This window comes from Falco biarmicus, chromosome 8, assembly GCF_023638135.1.
Source record: "Falco biarmicus isolate bFalBia1 chromosome 8, bFalBia1.pri, whole genome shotgun sequence".
NCBI classification, from domain to species: domain Eukaryota; kingdom Metazoa; phylum Chordata; class Aves; order Falconiformes; family Falconidae; genus Falco; species Falco biarmicus.
In genome coordinates this window covers 64,611,379-64,633,559 of record NC_079295.1, presented here as the reverse complement: position 1 = coordinate 64,633,559, position 22,181 = coordinate 64,611,379, and the positions used below count along the sequence as shown (strand labels likewise).

The 22,181-nt window shown below is 39.2% G+C and overlaps 1 protein-coding gene across 7 annotated transcripts in view; it reads left to right on the top strand.

Annotated features, from left to right (window-relative positions):
* AFF4 (ALF transcription elongation factor 4) overlaps positions 1–22,181 on the top strand; it is a 54,254-nt gene that overhangs the window by 13,894 nt on the left and 18,179 nt on the right. For 4 of the 7 annotated variants that reach the window (XM_056350110.1, XM_056350105.1, XM_056350107.1 and 1 more), the window contains exons 2-12: positions 5,168–5,294; positions 6,653–7,444; positions 8,767–8,811; positions 9,761–9,847; positions 15,155–15,191; positions 16,673–16,721; positions 18,096–18,116; positions 18,676–18,730; positions 19,760–19,797; positions 20,164–20,326; positions 20,866–21,783. In XM_056350110.1, the coding sequence (XP_056206085.1) occupies positions 5,168–5,294; positions 6,653–7,444; positions 8,767–8,811; positions 9,761–9,847; positions 15,155–15,191; positions 16,673–16,721; positions 18,096–18,116; positions 18,676–18,730; positions 19,760–19,797; positions 20,164–20,326; positions 20,866–21,783 (2,332 nt within the window). Of the gene's footprint in view, positions 1–1,319; positions 1,401–5,167; positions 5,295–5,557; positions 5,683–6,652; positions 7,445–8,766; positions 8,812–9,760; positions 9,848–15,154; positions 15,192–16,672; positions 16,722–18,095; positions 18,117–18,675; positions 18,731–19,759; positions 19,798–20,163; positions 20,327–20,865; positions 21,784–22,181 lie in introns of those variants that run through there. The other 3 variants (XM_056350109.1, XM_056350112.1, XM_056350106.1) reach the window with 3 other exon arrangements.

Genomic DNA, 22,181 nt, shown 5'->3' with positions numbered 1-22,181 from the left:
CCCAGACTAAATACCCCTCCCTTGGCACAGCAAACCACTGCGGTGTTAACCAGAGCCGATGGAAAACTGCAGCCTTTGTGTCAAAAGGTGCGAGGGAGAGAAATAGAAGAGGACTTCATCCTTTTGAAAAGTTGTTTTTTCCTCTTTATTGACACATACACGTCTTACTTGAATTCTTTGTAAACTGTTGGTCTTAGTTTTCCTTATTTCAGTGTTACAAAACTATGAAGATGACTTTGATGATCGTGGTGCTTCTATATTCGCAACACATACTGTTTGTAATTCTTTGTGCAAAGCTGTATCATTATCATTTTGGGGGTTTTCTGCCTTTTTTTTTTTCCTCTTTACCGTAATGTAGAAAGCTAGAAGTTGAAACTACGCATTCATTTTTTTGTGATAGGTATTAAATAGTTCTTGGTGACACCAGAGCATGTTCCTATTTTGTGTGCTGGTGGGTTTTTGTTGTTGTGGGGCAGTTATTTTTTAATTTCTCTGTTTAACAGCTGTTCTGTGAGTGTATTTGTATTAAAAGCTGTCAGAGTAGCATTTTTGGATTGTCTATGTGATTTTAGCAACAGGATTAATAGTGACGCTGTATTTGACCCATGAGTTGGAAGAAGCTTGCCATGCCAGCTCCTTAGATACTCCTTGCTGTTCATGGTACAAGTAAGAAAAATAGTTTAAATAAATAAAATGTATCTTTGGGAGGGAGTTGGATAGCATTAAGGCAATTTCTGGTGTTTTTAAATGCCTTCTGAAAACATATAATTCCATACTACAAGGAGGATTTCTCAGGGTTTTTTCCTCCTTTTTTAAAAAAATAATAATTTAAGAAAAAAAATGGAGTTGTCTGTGCTTCGCGCAGCTGGGTGTGCCCTGCATGAAGTGCTAGATACTGTGTTTTCTCTCTGAAGACTGTTTATCGTTCATGGCCAAATGTTGTCAAACAAAATTTGTGTTTCATCACAGCCAATTAACCGGCACTGGATAAGTGAACTGTTTGATTTCTCTTGCTTATGAAACCAATTCAGATAGAAAAAAGCCCTTGAGTTAAATGAGGATGTCTTGAAGGAAGTCAAGGTGTTGTAAACATGCTTTGAAGATCCACTAATGCCTTGAAAAGTGGTGGGTTTGGATCGCTTTTTGATGGGTTGCCTGTGGAGGGTCCCTCAGGCGGACCTTCACCTTTGATGGTTTTGCCTTACGGTGTCTGGGAAGATGGAGAGATGCTGCTGCTGGTGAGGGTGCTGGTGAACTTGTGCAAGGACAGGCTCTGGGATGCCTGATGTGGTTCAAGAGGGATGAGAGGTACCAGGCTGTTAGTCCCACGCCCAGACCCAGGGACCGGCGGAGGTCTTCTTTCCTTTAACAGCATTGCCAGGAAAACTTTGGCAATGAGGGTGTGTTGATTTTTTAAAAATTTTATTTATTTTTAACCTGAAAGCATGGTCCAAGAGTCCCATACGTGGGATCTGCCCCAGAGCTGAGGGAGTGGGTGGTGGGAAGTGGGAGAAGGCTGCAGCGGGTGGGCAGGGCAGCAGCAATGCTGCAGTTTCGTAACGCGAGTTATAAAGTCCAAGACGATGATGGCTTGAGTGAACTCTAGCCAAAGCCATGCCCTTTTCGGATTAAGGATGAACAGAAATACCAAATAGGATTTAGTAAGATGTTGGAACGAGAAATTAAAATTGTGTTTCTGGTATGGACGATTAGAATGACGCAGGACTAGTTCATGTGCTCAGTATGTCTAGGTCAGCAGTTAACAGCGGTGAAAGAATACACACAAGTGAATTTTGTCAGAGGTTTCTGTCAACTTCCTGCTGAATTTCCTGCATTCTTTCATCTCTTCGTATTGAGCTGGAGAAGAGGCATGAGATTTGAACAAAGCCAGTTGCATAGTTGAAATCCCATGCCAAATGGACGATGCAGAGGACAGTGTGGCTAACTGCACAAATAGTGACTCAAACCTGACAGAATTAGTCTTTCTAAAAATGGAAGTACTGTGCTGTGCTTCAGGCCTGTTTTTGAATTTCTTTTAATTTTTGGACTTTTCTTTCCCCAAATGTGGAAATCAAGGTGACTTTGGTCCTTGCTGTGAGGACGTTAATTCTGTCTCCTTTAGCCTGGCTCTACACCTCCTAGGTGTTCACACTTTTGCTCAGGCCTCCTGGGGAGAGGAAAAGGGAAATTATAGCAGGATCCTCTTGACAGCAGCAGGTAGAAGTTCTCCATCTTCCCCTTCCAGGGCTGGTGTGCAGGGAGGGAGCAGGGATGCTGCCCTCTTGCCCAGAGGGTAGGGGTGGCAGGAGCTGGGCTGCACCGAGCTGCTCCCAGCTCTTTTATCTTGTGGGAAAACATTTAAATCCAGGAAGCAGGTGTGGATGTGGGAGAGGGAGAAGCAGTTCTGTCTCTGTGCAGCTCTGGATGCCTGCAGCAGTGGTGGGGCAGAGCACCTTCCCACCAGTCAGCGTCGAACTGGGCAGGAACGGAGCTGCTCAGGCCAGCGTGGGACTGGGCTGGTGTCCCCTCTGACTTGGGCAAAAACCTGGACACCAGCATATAGTCTGTAACTTTGATCAGAGTGGTAAATTTTAGGTGGTGGATTTGAAAGGTTTGTTTTATCTACAAGTGGTCTTAAGACTTTGTTTTGCAATTTCCTTTATGCTGATGTTAATTGCTAGCAGTGTTAATTTAGTAGGTGTGCCTTAGTCTTCTACTTTCAAACTATCTCTACTGCTTGCTTTTCCTCAACGCAGACAAATTTATCTTCCGTTATGCTTTATGGCTGTGGAAGATAGGGGAAGTTGTCTGAAGTACAGCGTTAAAGAAGCCTCGCTAACTTAATTTATTTACACATTTAATGGTAGTGTGATTTTAATAGCTTTAGTACACACTGTAGGCACTTGAAATATCTCTGTGTAGAGATACGGATTAGATACAAACAAGTTTAACTTGAAGAACATTCAAACTATTGACTCTAAGAAAAAATTTAAAATAATTAAAAAAGGCCTTAAACCTAGTCCCCATACAGTCAAAAAGACTATCCATGAAGATGTTTATCATTTAGTGTATCACAAAAGACTGGGGGGCAGTAGTAAAATCTGTGATTAGCTGGTATATATTTCTGGTGACTAATTTTATGTTAACGTGGCAGGTATAGCCAGATCAGCTCTGGTTTTGCTCCAACTCTGATCTCAAGTGGATCTTTCTTAACTATAGTGTTCCTTTCATGGGACAGTGTTGGTACAAACGGGGTTTTTTCCTCAGTCCCAAGAGTTACAGTCATTGTTGATACAATTTTGAAAGATGCTGCTTGTCTCTGTAAAAAAATAGTAAAGGTCTTTGTTAATATTTAACCCTCTATTTGTAAAATGTAAATGTAAAATTCTTAGTTAAGATTATAATCTTCTAAATGTATAGCTGTCTAATCCAGTCTTAGTGTACTGATGTGTTGGTACTCCTATTCCTTGCCTCACATTTTGCCTTTAATAGTAAAATGGCATAGATTCAAACTGTTCCAGTGGGCTTTAACTGATCAGTATTTACAATTAAATCTGTATTTGTTTCTGTTCAAATCTTACACATATAAGAAGTTGGGCTGCAGTCTGAAGAATAAGCTTTTTAAGCCTCGAACTTGTAAACCAAGTTTGCTATTAATGTCAAAATGATCCAGGTAGTTTGCTTGCCACAATCCTGTGTACAGGTCCCTCTCCCAGCAGGCAGCCTTGATGTTCCCTCACAGTTACGTCAGTCCAGCTGATTACAGGATAACTGGGGAAAAAAGGGGTTGTATCACATACAATTTTGAAGTTATCATAATCCAGTTGCATTACGCTAAATGCTTTTACCTTGTTACAAGAGGAAGTAAAACAAGCCTGTCACCTTAAAAAGCATCAAATATTAAACTTATGCTGTGGGTTTATTCTGGTTTTGGCGTTCTCTTAGATATCACTATATTCAGAGTAGTAGATGAAATTAAGCCAAACAGAGGCTGAAATGTTACTAAGGTGAAAAGACTAATTTTTTAAAAACTGGGTGATAGGTTGAAGGCTTCTTGTTTAGAATGGAATAGCTGGTTTTGCACAGCTTTCGAAGTAATGCTGTAGCAAATATGTATGTTTCAGTTTTTTATAATCAGGCAGCTGTCTAAAAACATGAGATAATGATTTTCTAAGCAGACAACGTATTCATTTTAGAGTGCAAATTATGTGGAAGAACATCTGTTTCTTTCATGGAAGCACCTACTGTACTTCTTGCAGATCACTAAGGCACATTTGTAACTCTCTTGATATAAAGTACAGCACATGTTAAAAGAGTTAGTACCACCTTATCTATCATCTTATATTGTTTACTCCTTTGAGTCCCAACGCTTTATCAACCTCAAAGGGAACCTTTCCCAACCTTTTTTTTTTTTTTCTTTTCTCAACAATTTGATGCATTTCTGTTAACCCAAGCAGCAAAACCAAACTGCAAAGTAAAATTTTTAAGGAGGGAGATTGGTAGCTTATAAATCTGCATTTTTGCATTAGGATGCCACTGTATGGATTAAGGCAAAAGGTGTGATATTGCCAGAGCTCCACTGAAATTACTGCTTTGAATAGAAGTGTCTTTTGGGAGTCAGGAAGGGAGACTGGAAACAACATCAAAGCTTGAGGTTAGAATATGTTGGGGAATGGGTGCCAATAAAGGTATGTCAGCAGCAAAACCAAAACCAAATCTACAGTAGAAGTTGGGTGCTGAATGGGTGGGGGCATAAGAGAGTAAAACTGCAGAACATTTGGGGGATGTGGAGGAGAAAAAGTCTTTTAGAAATGAATGGGAGATGTGCAGCGTGGGTTGAAATAGCTGCATGATTCAAGAAAGGGAAATGGACTGAAATAGTTACTTGCCTGAGGACTTTGTGGATTATTTTTTTCATTTTTGATTATTACTGCCTAAACTTTCCCTGTTAGAAGCTAGCTGTAGATTGTGGGTTTATAGCTCTTTGAAGTATGAGGTGTCTTGAATGGGACAAACATTTTTCAGTTTTGAGGAGTTAGAGTCCGCATCAGCAGGAGGTTCTTAACTGAAGTCATTCTTTTGGCAGAACAGGTACAGGGGCTCGCCGTGTATGCTTGCATCCCTCCTCATTTCCTTCTGTGATCAGAAATTATTCTTTTGTTCATAGCAACATGAACCGTGAAGACCGGAATGTGCTGCGTATGAAAGAAAGGGAAAGGCGAAATCAAGAAATTCAACAGGGCGAAGAAGCCTTTCCACCTAACTCGCCTCTCTTTGCTGAACCATACAAAGTTGTGAGTTTATGGAGTTCTTACAAATGCAGTTTTTATAGCAGAAGTCGTATGCAAATGCATACTTTGTTTTTATCTGCCTTCTTTTTAGATCTGCGGCTCTTATGTCAACCAGGTATTTAAGCAGGACTTGAAAATAAGGGTGGACAGTTGCTAACCAGCTCTGCTGGCAGATGTATAATAATGCGTACGAAGGAGGGGGGGGCTGCTTTGCAGGGAGTGAGAAAAGGGATGATAAAACCATCAAATTGTTTTGCTTTCTTCAGCTTTTGCTACAGTGACTTGAAACAAACTGTCCATTTGTGTCCAAATCACCCCAGATTGCTTTTTTTGGGGTACTTCAGCCTGTTCCTAGACTTACATTGATTGAAGGTTAGAAAGCCAGACCTGGGTAAGTTCAGCAAGAGAATATTTAAATAGGAGGTTAATTTTAAATACTGAAATGCCTGATATGATAGAATTACCAGCTTTAACCAGTAGGCCAGTTGTTTGTTTCTGATTTTTTTAGTTTGTTTGGAAGGGGTTGACTCTCTTACCTTGTACAGCTTTAAGCCTGTGCTAGGTTTCCTTCCCAGTTTGCTTTGCTAAGCAGAAGTGAAAAAAAATAACCTAGTTCTGGTACAGCTAAACCAGTACCATTTAAGATTTTGATTATCTAGCTCAAAACTCAACTTTGAAAGCAAACTCGTTCCGTTATCGCAAGGTTTGCAAGAAGTGAAGTACCGTGACTGAAAACTGTCTTCCTTCAGGAGGAAAGCTGACAATTTTTTTTTTTTAAATTTCTGTCCTCCTGTCACTTTACTGTATTTGATAACCAAACCCTGTATGTATGAGGTTAACTAAAGCTGGTAGGGATGCAGGGGTAGTGATACAGTATACCTGATTTTGAAAATAAACAGGTTATATAAGAAAGAACCCTTATAACTGTTGGTAACAAGAGTTATGCCAGTATAAATACCAATTAAAAATTACATGCAGTGGTGAGTTTAAGCTGATTTTATTTTACTGGTAATTAAAACTTCTTAGACTAATGCATTCTGTATTAGAGAAACAGTCTTTAAGGTGACAGTAGGCATCTACAATTTTTAAACTTGAATCCAGCTCACCAGTGCATTATCTGAAGCACTGATTAGTGCTGTTTCTACTGTTCCTGCTGCTGAAGTATGTTTTCCTTATGTTTTAGGAGGTTAAATTACTGCTTTAAGAACTGCAATTGGGAATTGGAAACAATGGCAAAAAAGACATGGATGCTAGCCGTGATCTTAGCCCTGAAGTTTAGATAGTGGTCAGATCAATTAACTGAAAGTAAAGTTGTGATTTTTTTTTTTTTAAAGCATTGTTTTTTAAAATTATTTTCACAGACTAGTAAAGAAGACAAATTGTCTAGTCGTATTCAGAGTATGCTTGGTAATTATGATGAAATGAAGGATCTTATAGGAGATAGATCGCTACAAAAGCTTGTTGGAATTCCCAAACCAACTGTACCATCAACACCAGATGAAAAATCAAACCAAAGTTTCTTTGGTGATCAGAGACATAATACTAGCTCACATCAGAGCAGCAAATGGACTCCTGTAGGACCAGCACCTAGCACTTCCTCACAATCTCAGAAACGGTCCTCGGGCTTACAGAGTGGACATAGTAGTCAGCGTGGCAGTGGCAATAACACTAGCAGTGGTGGCCAGAGGCATGACCGCGACTCGTACAGTAGCAGCAGCAGCCGCAAAAAAAGCCAGCATGGGTCTGAACACTCCAAACCCCGTTCTTCCAGCCCTGGAAAACCATCTACTGTTTCTTCTTTGAGCTCCAGCCATTCAAGATCTCATGGAAATGATCACCACAGCAAAGAACATCAACGTTCAAAATCTCCCCGGGATCCTGATGCCAACTGGGACTCTCCCTCCCGTGTACCCTCATTTTCAAGTGGACAGCACTCTAATCAGTCTTTTCCACCTTCACTAATGTCCAAGTCCAGCTCAATGTTACAGAAACCCACTGCGTACGTAAGGCCAATGGATGGACAGGAATCCATGGAACCAAAGTTATCCTCTGAACACTACAGTAGTCAGACTCACAGCAGCAGTGTGAATGAGCTGAAGCCTAGCAGCAAAGCACATCTAACCAAGCTGAAAATACCTTCTCAACCACTAGATGTAAGTTGCTCTCTGTTTCCTGGTTGCTTAAACCTAAGTTCCTTTGGGCTGGGATTTTCCAGCTGCTTTAAAATCCCAATCTACATAACCAAAATTTAGTTTTTGGTAAACACTGGATTTTTTTTTAATTACACAAAGCATCTTAAACTTATGCAGTGAAAACCTGTATTTTAAATGGGCAATGTGCAAAAGTGTTTTTTTCCTTCTGTTTCTTCCGTATGAATACGATGATTTTTATTAAATAATGGCTGTGAGACTTTCAGAAAGGCTAACTTAACCAAGAGAGGCTAATTTTTGTAGAGTAGGATATTCACAAATACTTTGACAAGCTAGATACATATATTGTTATTACTGGGAGCCATGTTGTCTTAGGCTAGTGATAGTATCTGCATGTATCGGATTTTCTTTTGAAGTGTGTAGCAATTACTAGATGTGATTATTTCATCTTCACCTAGGGAAAATAAGGTAACCCTAAAGCACACCAAATTGAACAGGGTTCAGAACTTTTTATCAGTTATGCTGGATACAAAACACTATTGGGTTAACAACTTTTAGTAGTTTGGTAATTTTTGAATCATTAAGGCACAGACTCTTGACTACAGCTCACTTGCAAGGAGAGCATCTCCTGTTTAACTGCTTGAATTGTGGTAGCTAGAGAAAAGCCTTTGTTCCTGGGATTTCAACAAATAGCAAAATAAGATCCAGGACACAGGTAAGAATTAGAAAATTATTTTCTTACTTGCAAAGACTTGACATGCTAATGCTGATGCAGTGAATCGTATAGTAGCTTTGCTTCCTTTTTGCTTGTAGCCATCAGGGATGCAGAAGATTCATAGTTTCATAATTATTGCTGTTTCTAGAGTCACGCTGTAATGTATGTTTTACTTCATAATGCAGTTTGTCATTACTGGGCTTTCACGGTCATGCATTGGAATTCAGATATTATCCAGTGGCATCTTCCAGGAAATGATTGAAAGCTACGATTCTCTTCCCCCCGCCCCCCCCCCCCCCCCCCAAGTTTATAATATCAAACTGCCTGTGATCACTTTAACTGTCAAGTGAAAAGTAAGACGTTATTGTCAACTTTTTATAGATCTCATGTATTGCTTTTCAGAACTGGATGTGACTCATACCATAAACTATGGATCTATCTGATATTAAAATTAACGTTGCTGAAAAGAAGTAGCAAGATCTGTTTGTATCTATATAGAGTCCATATGAATCATGATAAGAATTGAAGGCTTTTTAAATGTTTCTAGCCCCTGGAATCTTTTAAGGAAAATTTGCTTTAGGAGAAGTTAATCTTGAGTTTTGATTTGTAGGCATCAGCGTCTGGTGATGTGAGCTGCGTGGATGAAATTCTGAAAGTAAGTTCTCTGTGGTTTTGTTCATAGCTTACTTACTGAAAATGCAAACATTGCTAAAGAGGTGGAAAGTACTCTGCAGTTGATTAGTGCCTCTTAAATTGACTTGGCTGCAAGTTGTTACAGGAGGGCTCTTCAATTACTCCTCTAGTGCAGGCAGACCAGGGAAAACTGGAAGCAGAGCGGTGTGAGCTGGGTACTGAGCGTTGCTGGGTATGCACATCATCTTCTGGATATCCTCACTGCATTCGTGTTCTTCTAGGCCTCCTCCCTGTTAACCTAACCAGAATTGCCCATTTCTTCCACCAAAATACAGTCCTGACATTCTGATAATCTGTAGTAGGTTTTTTCCTACCCCACAGCAAAACTTTCCCTTCTCTTCTACCCAGGTTATTTTCTCAAGTCTTTTTACCCCTCATGTGATCCCCCTGGTTGTATGTCTACCATCACAAAAGAATTGATCATGTTTCCCTTGAGCATTTCTGTGGCTTACCATTTGCTCTCACCTTTGGTACTGCATGGTCCTTGGAGATGCTCTGAGAGAATACAAGACACTTTCTTCCCAGCTTCAGGCATTTGATGTTTCCCCGTTTTCCTCAAACTTTATAGGCTTTCCTTTCATAGGATTCTTCTTGCTATCCTTGTATGCTACGTGTGCTATTCACAATCTTAAGTGATCAGACTCTTAAATTCTGCTGGAGTTTATGTTCAGGTCTGCTTGTTATTACAGCTTAACTGTCTTATCTCACGGCTGACAATTTGAAATCTAGGTTTATATGCAGAATCTTTGTTCCACATTTGGGAAATTAATATTTGAATATAAAGCTTAGTGAAGTGTGGACAGTGAACTGAAACCTGAGAGACAGGGTAGCCATTTGAGTCAAGATTGTAACATGAAATCTTTGCTTTTTAATTTTGTTAATAGCTTTCCTTTTTTTTTTCCTGGTTGTAGGAGATGACCCATTCTTGGCCTCCTCCACTGACTGCTATTCATACACCATGCAAAACTGAACCGTCAAAATTTCCTTTTCCAACAAAGGTCAGTGCTGTAGTCAAATACTGAATGCTGTTGAAAGAGTAACTCCTGTTAAAGATCAGGATTTTGGAACTCTTCTAAATTCAGTTCTGCATAGTTCTGGGTTTGTTTTAGTGCTTTGCATCTCTTTTATCTTGCTTCACCACAACATTTGTCAGCAGTAACCTTATGGAAAATGTCAGCATTTTTTCTCTGGTTTACACACACAGAGCAGTTTGCAAAGATGTCTATAATGTAACTTTCCTTTTACTACTTAAACCTTGTTTCATAAATTCAAACCTTCTTCAGGATACTTCTGAGGTTTGAAAATGCCATTGAGCCTTTTTCACTGTTGGGGAAACACTTTGCACCATTTTGTGTAGAACCAAACAAGTGCATTTACCTCTGTCTAGCAAAGTAATGGAGGCTGACTGGTAAATGCTAAGCAATTTTAAATGTACTTTGCTGCATCAAATGAATTTTCCTCATTATTTTGAAGTCTATTAATAGTTCTATTAGATTTTACATTTTCAATTTAGAAAAAAAACCAAACCAATTTTAAAATTGGATGTTTTGCTAAAGAAATTTTCAGATCACTTGTTCAAAAAGGTCCTCTTCCTAACCTCCCATGTACTTAATAACTACTGAAGTGTTTAAGCTATTAATTCTAAAGAGAAATCGGTCACTCTTTGCTGCTGTTGACAGCACAGGGCACGTTTCCAGGAGACCTGCTTGAGCTGACACCTCTGAGGAAGGAGTTCTTTTGCTCTCAGCTGCCTGCTTGCTCCCCTGAGGCTGGATCTGGCAGCCCCAGCAGCAGGATTTCAAGGCAGACTGGCACTGGTGATTGTTTGCCTTGAAATACACTCTGCAGTGAGCAGTATCTCGGAAGCTGATGGGGTAGGCAGGGTAGAGATAGGCAGGGTAGATAGCTGTGGGTAGCAACTTCAGCGAGTACAGTTCAGCTTGCGATAGCTGACTCACTCAAGGATCCATGTTTTGCTTCCTGTATCTACTGATTACCAATAAAAGATTTGACAATAAAATTTTTCTCCAGAGTCAACATCTCTCTGAAATGGATTGGGGTACTCCACCCCTAATTTGGCATAACTTCAGAGTGAAGAAATTACGCTGTTTATCTTTTGAAAGTTAACTTCATAATAGTTAAGACTATGCTTTTTCTGACCAGACTGCTCTTCTGGAGCACCGCTGGCTGCTGTCAGTTTCCTGTTTGATCCAAATCACTCCTCAAAGCAGGACAGTTCAGTGAAGGATTTCAAGACTTCCTCACTGAGGTCTCTAGTGTAATCCATTTTACGTGAATGCTTTGACATCACCTTCTTTTGGTCAAAAGTTCGGCTAGCATGTTGTAAGTGCACATCCACAGAACTCCCTCGGGCTGGTGTGAAGTTAAATGGTTCAGGCTCTCACACTGGCAGCAAACCCCAGGGCTATGGGCAGCCCTGGTGTCATTGCCCTCGGCGCTCCGTGCTCCTGCTCACTGTCTTGCTTGCTTCTCTCCAGTGAGCTGAAAATGCAGAACATACTATGTGGTTCTCAGCTGTGCTTTTGAGGACGTGTCTAGAAATAAATCTTGTCATTTGTTTTCTTAACATTAGATCAATATTAATCTTGCGTATGTTACTTTTAATCAGGTTTATTTGCTGTGTTGTATAAAACTGTGAACTTGGAAACGATTCTTACCTGTTACTGTAAAAAAAAAATAATTAAAAAACCCCACACCTCTCCTCACCGGCAGAGGTACTTATTCCACTGCTTTGAATACTTATTCCTGAACCTTTGGGGAGATGTTTTCCCTTTGCACATTTTTGAGCACATTTGATTATGGGGTTGCTAGAACTGCTTGTTCCTGTGTTTCTCTGGTATTTGACTCCGTTTGGGAAGAAAGGTGGTGTGCAGAAATATGTGTCTTTGACACAGAGAGAAACTATGTAAGATTGCACAGCCTTGTTGACATTTGAACAAAAAAGGTAGGTTGTGTTTCTTTGAACCTATCAAGCTGGATTGTATTTCTTCACCCAGTTTGCAAAAAATTCCATTTATGGCTGCTCTGAGTCTTTTGACTTTCTGCCAGCTTTTTCTATTTTGTGGCTGCACATCTTAGCCATGGAACTTTGTCAAATTCTCTCTCTGCATCCAAAGCCTATAATTTCCTCTGCCTTCTCCCCTCTGTCATTCTTGGCAGCAGCTCTTTGCAGAATTCCAGTGAGTTAGTGAGCCATAGGCTTGTGCAGTCTGGACCCAGAGCAGAATTCAAAAAACAAAACAAAACAGTGGTTTACTTTAATCATGCAGTACTGTTCACGGAAAGCTTGTTCTCTTTAATACTGTGCTCAGTTTATTTACAAGTAATATGCTGAAGTGTTCCACAGCATTCCTCTTTTGTGCAGAAGTTTAGTATGTTTTGCCTGTGCACGTAAAATTAAGCTCCCTTTGGTGGACCAGTTGAATTTATGTTTAAGACACTTGGGATTAGGATCATTTTCCCCATGTGTAGGTAGTGAGTAGCTTGAAGGAACCCGAACTCCTGACAGGGGCCTCTCTGATTACTATAAACCTATCTAATAGTTTTCAGGAAGTCTTTGAATCAGAAGATAAAACTTCTGATTATGAAAATAGGTCAGGGAAAGTTTTATGGATGCTATTAAAAAAATGTTGATTTCTGAGTCTTGATAAAAAAATGTTATCCAATGACCTAACACTCTGTAATTTTACCCCCTGTAACTTTTTTTAAGCCATGGACTTACAATCAAAAAATACTGGTGTGTTTGTAAAGTATATTAAAAATCCCAGCTGTCTGTTAGAGTGAAAGTTTTTCATTTCAAACTAGCATGAGAGGTTTGGCAGTTTTCGAATCTGCATACCTGTGCAGTGACCTAGAGGCATCTCCGAAGAGGTGGATTCTGTCTCCAGGTTTGCTCAGCATCTGCCCTGTGCTGAAGTTCCCGAGAAGATCCCTTGATCTGCTGTAATACAGAAACTTGCTTCTGAGAAATGAAAATGACATCTGACCTGAGATTTCAGACATTAAATGGAAATGGGTCCCATTCAGCACAACCGGGGCTGCAGCCAAGCTGGTAACCTGCAGATGTGAATTGGTACCCGACTGCCATTCTGCGCAGCTGGCGAGCGTTTTTCTCTCCACCTTTTGTGTTTGAGTACAAGCTGCGATTTTGTTTCCTGCTTCAGTGTCTTCAGTATCTAACCCCAGCAGTCTATTACACTTCGGTTAAAAGGGTTTCCTTCCTTTAAGGTGTTTTTAATTTCTTCTTTCTGAAGTAGGCCTTTAGAAGATATTGCTATAAATAACTTCGGAGTTGAAAGTACAGCTTTTTTTTTTTTTTAATCTCCAAGTTTCTTAAAGAAATAAGTATTCAAAGACAACACAGATGGCAAGAGAGATGGAAAAAGTTGCACATTTAAACATAACGCCTCGTTAAAGTGCACTTAACTGAAAGACTGCACTATGCCCTAGTAATAGGAAGTTGCCTGAAGTGAGCAGTTAGGCCGGTTTTCTGCAGAATTTGTGATACATCTATTGGTAAGAATGGGTGCCAGTTCCTCATCCTGTGCTCACCCCAGTGCAGTTATTCTGTGGGTGTGGTGTTTGATTACTGTGTGGTCTTCACTTCTTTTTTTGACTTACAGTTTGTCAACTTGTCAAAGCTGACAGTGGAAAAAGGCAATCAGGGAATTGTACTCATTGTACCTGTGTAAAAGATAAAAATCAGTTAATTAATTTTGAAGGAAGTGTAGCTGTTTCTTTCCGTTGAAGTCATAAGGCTTCTCTCCAACTTCATCTTTGCTTTGCACTTTAAACATAGGTTAATTTTATTTTTATTGTACCTTCCTTTCTTTCAGTTAGTAAAGATTAGAGGCATTTGAAACACCTTACAAGCAAGTTCCTTACCAAGTTCACAGTCAACAAAATACTTGTTCAATGCATTATTGCAACTGCTTTTACTTTTAAGGGAAATTAGAAATTTCCAAGTGTACTTTGCTGTGTAAAGCTTTTCTGTGTTAAAAAAATTATATAAATTTATAAATTGCGTATATAACTGCTGCATGTCACTAACTTGGCTGCTTGAGAAAACTTGTTCGCAGGTATAACAAAAAAACCTGGAAATAATTATTGAGTTGTCATTCTGGTTTGCCATTGCCAGAGCATTGAAGTAAAATATGCATATGTAACTTTATGAATAGAGTCAAATATTTTCACTTTTTATTTATGGGGCCATCATTTGTCCTCATTTTAAAATGAGGTCAGGAAGGTCCTATTTTAAAATGGCACTCTAGCCTAGAAGTAGGTTTCCAGTAATTTGGTAGCCTCTTCGTATTTGTTTGCTAAAACAATATTTTAGGGTTTAAAAAAAATAATTACTATGTCCTGGGAGTCAGAATTGGGTTTTCTGGAATGGGAATACTGAAGATGATACAAGTCCTAAATTTTGCAAGGCTTTATCTTTCATGGCTAGATGTATAGGTAACAGACTCATTATATGTCAAAGGAAGTTACATATCATTGTTTAGTTGGTTTTGTACTAATGAATTGTCTGATTACATGAAGATCTGGCCTTTGCAGAAGAGGAACGATGCCTTTACCAGGGACTTGTGTGCAGCCATTGCCAAAACGGGGGTTTGGGCAGGCTGTGCAGAGCTCTTCAGCTTTTAAGTTTTGTTGTCTTTTAGGTCCCTTTGTTGACAAGGTGGGCTTTTGTGGGGTTTTTTGGTTTTGGTTTTTTTTTTTTTTTTTTTTGTGGTGGTGGTATTGGTGGTGTTGCTGGTTTGGTGGGTTTTTTTGTGGGGGGTGGGGGAGATTGTTACTGTACTCATTACTTGTCTACCACAGTGGGGAGTGTGTGGAAAAGAAAAATGCAGAGAAAAGTCTTTGAATGCAAATACATAAAAATAGTAGCAAAGTTGTTGTGTAAGAAAGATAAGGAAAAACGTACTGAACAGTTCCTCTCCATGCTAAACGTACATGAAGCTAGGGTATATGGAAGTTACATAGGAATTTTGGAGTTTCAGCTCTTGTGTAGTACAGCTGCACACGGCCTTTCTTAAAACGAAGCAAGTGGGAGAGCTGAGCGATGGAAGAGGAGCGTGAAGCTCCCCTTCCCTGGTATGGCTGGTGAGAGGAGCTGGGCCCAGATAAAGAATCACTCTTTCTCTTTTGTTGTTAGGTTTTTTCCTTTTTTAGAGGTTAGGTGCCATCCTTTCAGTAGAAAGAATATCTTGCTCACAGCATGTTTTTTGATATGTTAAAATTCCCAGTGAAAAAAACCCGCTTGTGATCTTTTATTCCCATAGGAGTCTCAGCAGTCCAGTTTTGGCACTGGAGAACAGAGTAAGTATATTAAACTTCCTGTAAAATGTTTAATGTTTTTGTTTCATGCTTTTTAGCGAATGAGATTTTCCAGACTGGTCATAGGATGGAGTCTAAGTTAAGATTAGCTGTACTTTCTCAAGTTTTAACCTGTTTAAACCTGATTTTCTTTTGCATTTCTTGTTGAAATCTAGAAAGTTATGACTGAGTTGCGAAGTTGTTACCATCTTCTAGAAAATACCCTGCATTTTTAATCTGTCATGTTTTCTAACTCTTGAAAAAAAAATGCCATTATGATTGATCTAACTGAATATAGCTGAGTACAAAAACAAAACACCCTTTAAAAAAAACAGCTCCCTGCTTAGAAACACATTAGAAACCAAAATAATGCTTATGCTTATATTTCAATAGAAATGGCACATTGCAGTTTCACTGTTCATTTTCACGTTGTCATTTGAAAATCGAGAGAGAGAACTGGTCAAGAACTCATACAGTAATATGCTTACTAATATCCTTGAATTTCTTTTCCCACAATGCATTTTCAGATTTTGGACAGAAGCTGCTTTTATTTCTCTTTAACTATATCGTTGTTTTGAATATTACTGAAATTAATAATTTAACACAGGTTACATACCAGGTAACATTGAATTGATTTGTGCTGTTACCTTCCAAAAGTCTTTCTGCTCCCTCTTGAAGTGGTGAAACAGATGAAATAGTAAAAGAAGAGCGGTTTAGTCTTAGATATTCACAAGCAGCTTAATCTAAACACCTGATACAGTAGGGAATTAAGGAAGCAAATTAGAACTTAATTCCATAATGCTAAACCATAGGTTTACATTGTAGGAGCAACTATCTTTAGGTGTGTAAGTAAAGAGGCTCGGTTAATCAAAACGCAGAACCGGTTTTCAACTCCTGTTTGAATTTTCCAGGAAACTTTTGACAGCATCAGTTCTTGTTTCTGTTGAACTAAGCTTAGCTATTTGCCAGAATTAAAGGAAAGGGAGGGAAAAAGAACCCAAACTGAAAAGCTGTTTATATCAGTATGTATTCCTATTGCAAGAATTGGCTTTTGAGTTTGATTTCTGGATGTAAAGATTGTTTATGTGCTAAAAAGCTATGTAGGGATGCTGAAATATGTCAGACCTTGACTATTAGCTTGACAGGGTGATCTATACCCTGTATCCTGCACGTAGAAGGCAGTAGATTAATCTTGATAGAAGCAAGCCAGTTTTTCACACCATTAATAACAGATTAAGTGTGTATTGGTTTAGATTTTCTATAATCAATTTTCTTGATTAAATAATTCGCGCTATTTAGTATTTTATCTCTACATCTACTACTACTTCAGTCTGAGAGGGGATTGTACCTCATGTCAGCTAGTTATTACTCTCTCGTCTACTCAGCCATTCTTGGTTTATCCTAAGACCTTGTATTTGTGGCAACTTTGGAGTAACTTACTTTACTGGCTGAGTTTTCAACTGTGCATTTCTTTTTTCTTCTAGAACGATATAATCCTTCATCAAAAACATCCAATGGTCATCAATCCAAATCGTAAGTGGCTGTTGAGAAAACATTTTATGAACAATAGTCAAACTTCTAAGAGCTTTGGAAAGTAGCTGTTTCTTTTACTAGAATGTGCCAGTTCTTGCACGGACACTTAAGCAATACTTTTCCTTGACGGGCAGAAAACAGTGATCATCTTTAAGCAGCCATTTTCTGGGACATTAGACTCAGTATTGCACACTGGAGTGAGTAACAAATACCCTGTGCTGCCTTTCTGTTCCCCTGTTTCTTGTCAGTTGTCAGGATAGGTGTGCAAGAGTTTGGGCCTTGGAATCAGCTTGTGAACCGGGAAGGTATCAGCATCCAAGAATGGGCAGGATGGGATGGGATTTAGCAAACGTGTGCATTGCAGAGCTGTGAGCTGGAAGCAGTTGCATGCATAGGCAGGAGAGGGAACTGTTTCATGTTGGGGGAGACTGTAAACTCTGCTTGGGGTCTAGTTGGGTTTGTTCTGCTCAGCCTCTTAACTGACAAACTTTTCTGTTAGTTATGCACACAGACCTCTAATGTTTTACATTGCTGATCATGCAGCTGGAAGGAAAAATAAAAACCCACTGGAATATTCTTGGTGCCTGTAGTCCACCTATCTCATACCTGAAAATCAACTATATGCTGTTAACAGATGGTTTCCAAACAAATATTTCTATGAAAGGTTTACCAGCCGATCGTATGTTTAATGAAAGTGGTTGTAGCTTCTGAAAGCTTGTTATTCTGAGTTAACATTTCTTGTGATGCAATCACAAAATGAAGTCTTGTTCTTCTGCTTGTCTGTGCATGTTGCAGGATTGGCAAGATTAAAAAGCACATGACCTATGGGAAGGGAGTAGAACAAAAAGAAACCCTCCTCAATTATTATAGTCTTACAGTCAGTTTCCTAAAAATGTGTTGTTAAGAAGATGCTGATACACAGCCAGTTCAACGAGGGGTAGAAAGAGAAGTTCGCCACTTGGCTTTGCTTTTGTCATAGCAGTGTAGGCTGCCGAGAAGGAACTCTGCTATTTCCGAAGCTGGGGAGTGGGACAACATCTAAGAACAATAGGTAGCGTAGGACATGTGTTGAACTGGGATGCACAGGAAGAAAGCCGAGGTGTGATGTTTACTGCGACAATACAGTTTTAAATAATTAGTAGGGAAAAAAAGAAGTGATTGTGATCTTAAAAAAAAAAAAAAAAAAAAAACAACAAAAACCCCCGAAACTTAAAAAAGGAGATAAATGCATCTTTTGTAAAAGGATAGAAATGAAAAATATTTCAGGAACTAGATCATAAAGGCTGATGTTTCTTTTCAGATAGTCAGTAGAACAGCTATACTGTGAAACTCAGAAGTATTAGAATTTAATCCTTTCTCATTTTCTTTCTCCAGATGTGAATCGAACCAGACAGAGTAAGATGTTTTATTTTTGTATTCAAAGGTGGTTTTCAATAAGCACAAAGGGCCTGTACCCTGCTATATGTTTTCAGTGTGTTCACATGTCGTTATTGTGAAATAATGTGTGTATGTATGACTACCATAAATAATTATGGCTTTGAATAATAATAAAATAATTATGACTTAGAACAGTTGTGCTGTTGCCATGAGACAGGAAGCAGCCACTAGTGTTGGCTTCCTTGATTCTATTTCAAACAATGTTCTTGGCCATTGTGTATTAAGGAGTTGAACACACATGAGTTAGCTCCTCCTGCATTAGTAAATTGTGTCAAATTTCCTTTCGAAATTTAACAGAATGGACTAGGGAGTCAGAGGACTAGAATCCTTATTCTTCTCTAAAGAATGACTTCAACTCACCACTCTTAAACATCAAATGTTAGAATGGTATCTTGTGGGTTTCACCCATGCAGCCTAATTTGTAGTATAAACAATAGCGTGTTGAAATATAGAAGAACGCTTTGAAAGTAATTAAAGTACGTGGAAAAACTTGTCTTACTTTCTCCCTTTTACTTAGTATGTTGAAAGATGACTTAAAACTTAGCAGTAGTGAAGACAGCGATGGAGAGCAGGTATGTTCATTAAATGAGAGTTTCAGAAAAACATAGTGAATGTATTCATGGTTCAGTACTTGAGCAGTGTTCAATATTCCAACAGCAAACCGAGCAGCTTAAGAGGAGATTTATGATTAAGAAACAAAAATCAAACAGAATGTTTTTAGACAAAACTCAGGTATTCCTAAATGGAAACTTTGGGAAAATTACCTGTTTTGTGAAAATGGTACACTTTTCTCTAGAAAAGCTCATTTTACTGATTCAGATGGGCTTTCTCTGAAGGTATATTGGCAATAGTGGATTTTAAAATATACGTAATGGCCTGCCATGTAAAGATCAAACCCTTCATGTTCTGCCACTCCAGCTAAAGAGTACATGGTGTGAACATCTCTGTGCATTAGTAGCTTTGGACTGTGTTTGGGATGATAAAGGATACTGTATCTGTAACTGGCAGTATAGCAGCACTTTGATTTTTATCAAAAAGTCTTTTTATTCTTCTTTGTCAATACTAACTTCATGCAGCTTCTGCCAGAAAAGGCATTTAGTGTGCTAAATTAAAAACACCTGTAGGGTCTGTGCTACCTAGCAGTAATCCACCCTCCTCTCTTGTTTTGTTTCTTTTCTTCCTGTTCCCAGTTCTTGTACTTGATTTTCTTCATGTGGAAAACTTTGAAGATAGTACTCAAAGTTAACTCCTAGTACTCTGAGCATCTCTGGAATATTGTAAAACGTTGAATCATCAGAGTCAAAAAGATGGAAATGGTATTAGTGAGTGGTGGAAACAGGGACTCCTAGAACTGTAGTCAGAATATATGGGACTCTGCGATAACAGATTGGTGGTGAAAATCTGGAGAAAATAACTCTGTGTTTCTTTCTGTGTAAGGAAAATGCAGCACTTTAATTTGTCTACAAGTACTGAATTAAGGTGCTATTCAGGCTAAATAATTTTAAAAATTGAAAGGCTCTAAATTGATGCTTTGCAACTTAATTGTATTTACAGTCATAAAATAAGTTCTAGAAGCTTCATGCTCTTTTTTCTAATTGCAGGACTGCGATAAGACAGTGCCAAGGAGCACACCTGGAAGGTAGGCATTCCTGGTAGATTGCAGCATAGAAAGTAGAGTGGTGATATTCAGCCCAGTCAGAGCTCTTGACTTGATCTCATTTCTAAAATTCATGGGGTTTTTTTGTCTTGTGTTAAAGCAAAAGGTGATTAGAATTTAATCAGTGATTAAATAGCTTATATCATACAAATTTTACTGACCACTTTGGCAAGCGGGGAAAAATAAAGGCTGTTGTTTGTTTCCAGGGTGACTGTGTTCAGTTATGTTTAATTTTCTAGTAACTGTTATTTAAAATAATACTTTTTTTTTCTTTCTAATGAAAGGACTTCTAGGATATATTTTTGCCTTGGATAGCATTTGTTTATTTTTCCTCATTTTTGTTTTCAGTAATTCTGAACCTTCACAGCATAACAGTGAAGGAGCAGATAATTCAAGGGATGACTCGAGCAGCCATAGTGGATCTGAAAGCAGTTCAGGATCTGACTCTGAAAGTGAAAGCAGTTCCAGTGATAGTGAAGCTAATGAACCATCACAGAGTGCTTCCCCTGAGGTAGGATTTGACATGTGTTTGGGCTGTTTTCATTAGCTTGGCATTAATCCTGAGTTTCGAAAGCAGAAAAGATTAATAAATGTAAAAGTGCTTTTTAAAAAAAAAGTAATAGACTGACAAATATGTGGTCAGTTTCCAAGATGGACTGTTCTTTTGCTGAAGTACCTGCAATTTGATATTGTAACAGTTCTCTATATAAGCATGCATTTGATGTTTGAATTTGAGATGATTTTTACTATCCGTTACCTGTTGGAGAGCAGAAGTTGTATGTGGCAACAGTAGCTTCAAAAAACTGCAGGCTTATAGTGTGGAAGGCTATGGCAGTACATGCTGCCTGTTGATGGCACCTGCTCCAGATGAAGAAATGAGGGCTGTTACTTGTACCTATATTCATCAACCTATATTTCATTTGTTGTTTATCTCAGATTTGTTATTTATCTCAGGTTTTTTGGCCCATAGCACAGTACAGCTGTCCCCTGAGAAGGTGGAAGAAATGTAAAATATTTTATCTAACACTCGTTTTTAAATTTTTTTTCTAGCCAGAGCCACCACCAACAAACAAGTGGCAACTGGATAACTGGTTGAACAAAGTTAATTCACATAAAGTGTCACCAGCTTCTTCCGTGGACAGCAATATCCCATCTTCCCAAGGCTACAAAAAAGAGGGACGGGATCAGGGGACAGGGAGCGGCTACACTGATCAAAGTGGATCCAAGGATTCGATTTCTTCTACACCTGGGCGAGATTCCAAACCCACCCAAAAGGGCTCAGAGAGCAGTCGTGGCAGGCAGAAGTCACCTGCCCAGAGTGACAGCTCGTCACAGAGGAGGACTGTAGGTAAAAAGCAGCCCAAGAAAGCAGAAAAGACATCTATTGAAGAACCTAGAGGAGGTCTTAAAATAGAAAGTGAAACCCCAGTAGACATGGCAACAAATATACCTTCAAACAGGCATAAGGCAGCCACAAAAGGCTCCAGAAAACCCAATATAAAGAAAGAACCCAAATCTTCCCCTCGGCCTACAGCAGAGAAAAAGAAATACAAGGCTTCGAGCAAATCTGCCCAGAAATCCAGGGAATTCATAGAAACAGATACCTCATCCTCTGATTCTGATGAAAATGAGAGCCTGCCTCCTTCATCACAAACACCCAAATACTCTGAGAGCAATAGGACTCCTGTTAAATCTTCCATGGAGGAGGATGATGGCTTTTTTCGGCAAAGAATGTTCTCTCCTATGGAAGAGAAAGAGCTTCTTTCACCACTCAGTGATCCTGATGAAAGGTACCCACTTATTGTGAAGATTGACCTGAGCCTCTTATCAAGAATACCAGGGAAGCCTTACAAGGATGCTGACGCACCCAAAGTGGAAAAGAAAAACGTGCCAGAGAAGCACGTGAGAGAATCCCAGAAGCAGTCGTCTGACAAAAGTTCTACAAAAGGCAAAAGGAAACATAAGCAGGTGATGATTTTGTAGAGATTTACCTGTTATTGGGGCCCCTTAGTGGATTGGTGCTGGTGTCAAGCATATAGCCCAGCAATCCAGATCATACCCAGTGTAGTGACTGAGCAATTCAGGAGGTGACTTTGGCTAGTTATTTTGTGTAGAACACATTGATCATCCCTATACTGTTATAGTAGAGACTACTGGGATTTTCTTAGGAGGTTGAACCTGTAGGAGTATTAGCACTGTAGCTGGAGTTCAGGGAGGTGGCACAACTGCTGTACCTCTGGGCGCTGCATGCCTCATGCCTCCACTTGATCTGGCAACACCTCCTGTTGCACCGCAGGCCAGCTCAGGCAGCTGATCCAATGGAAAATTCACCTGGCCAAAAAAAAGGCAGTATTCAGCTGGATTGC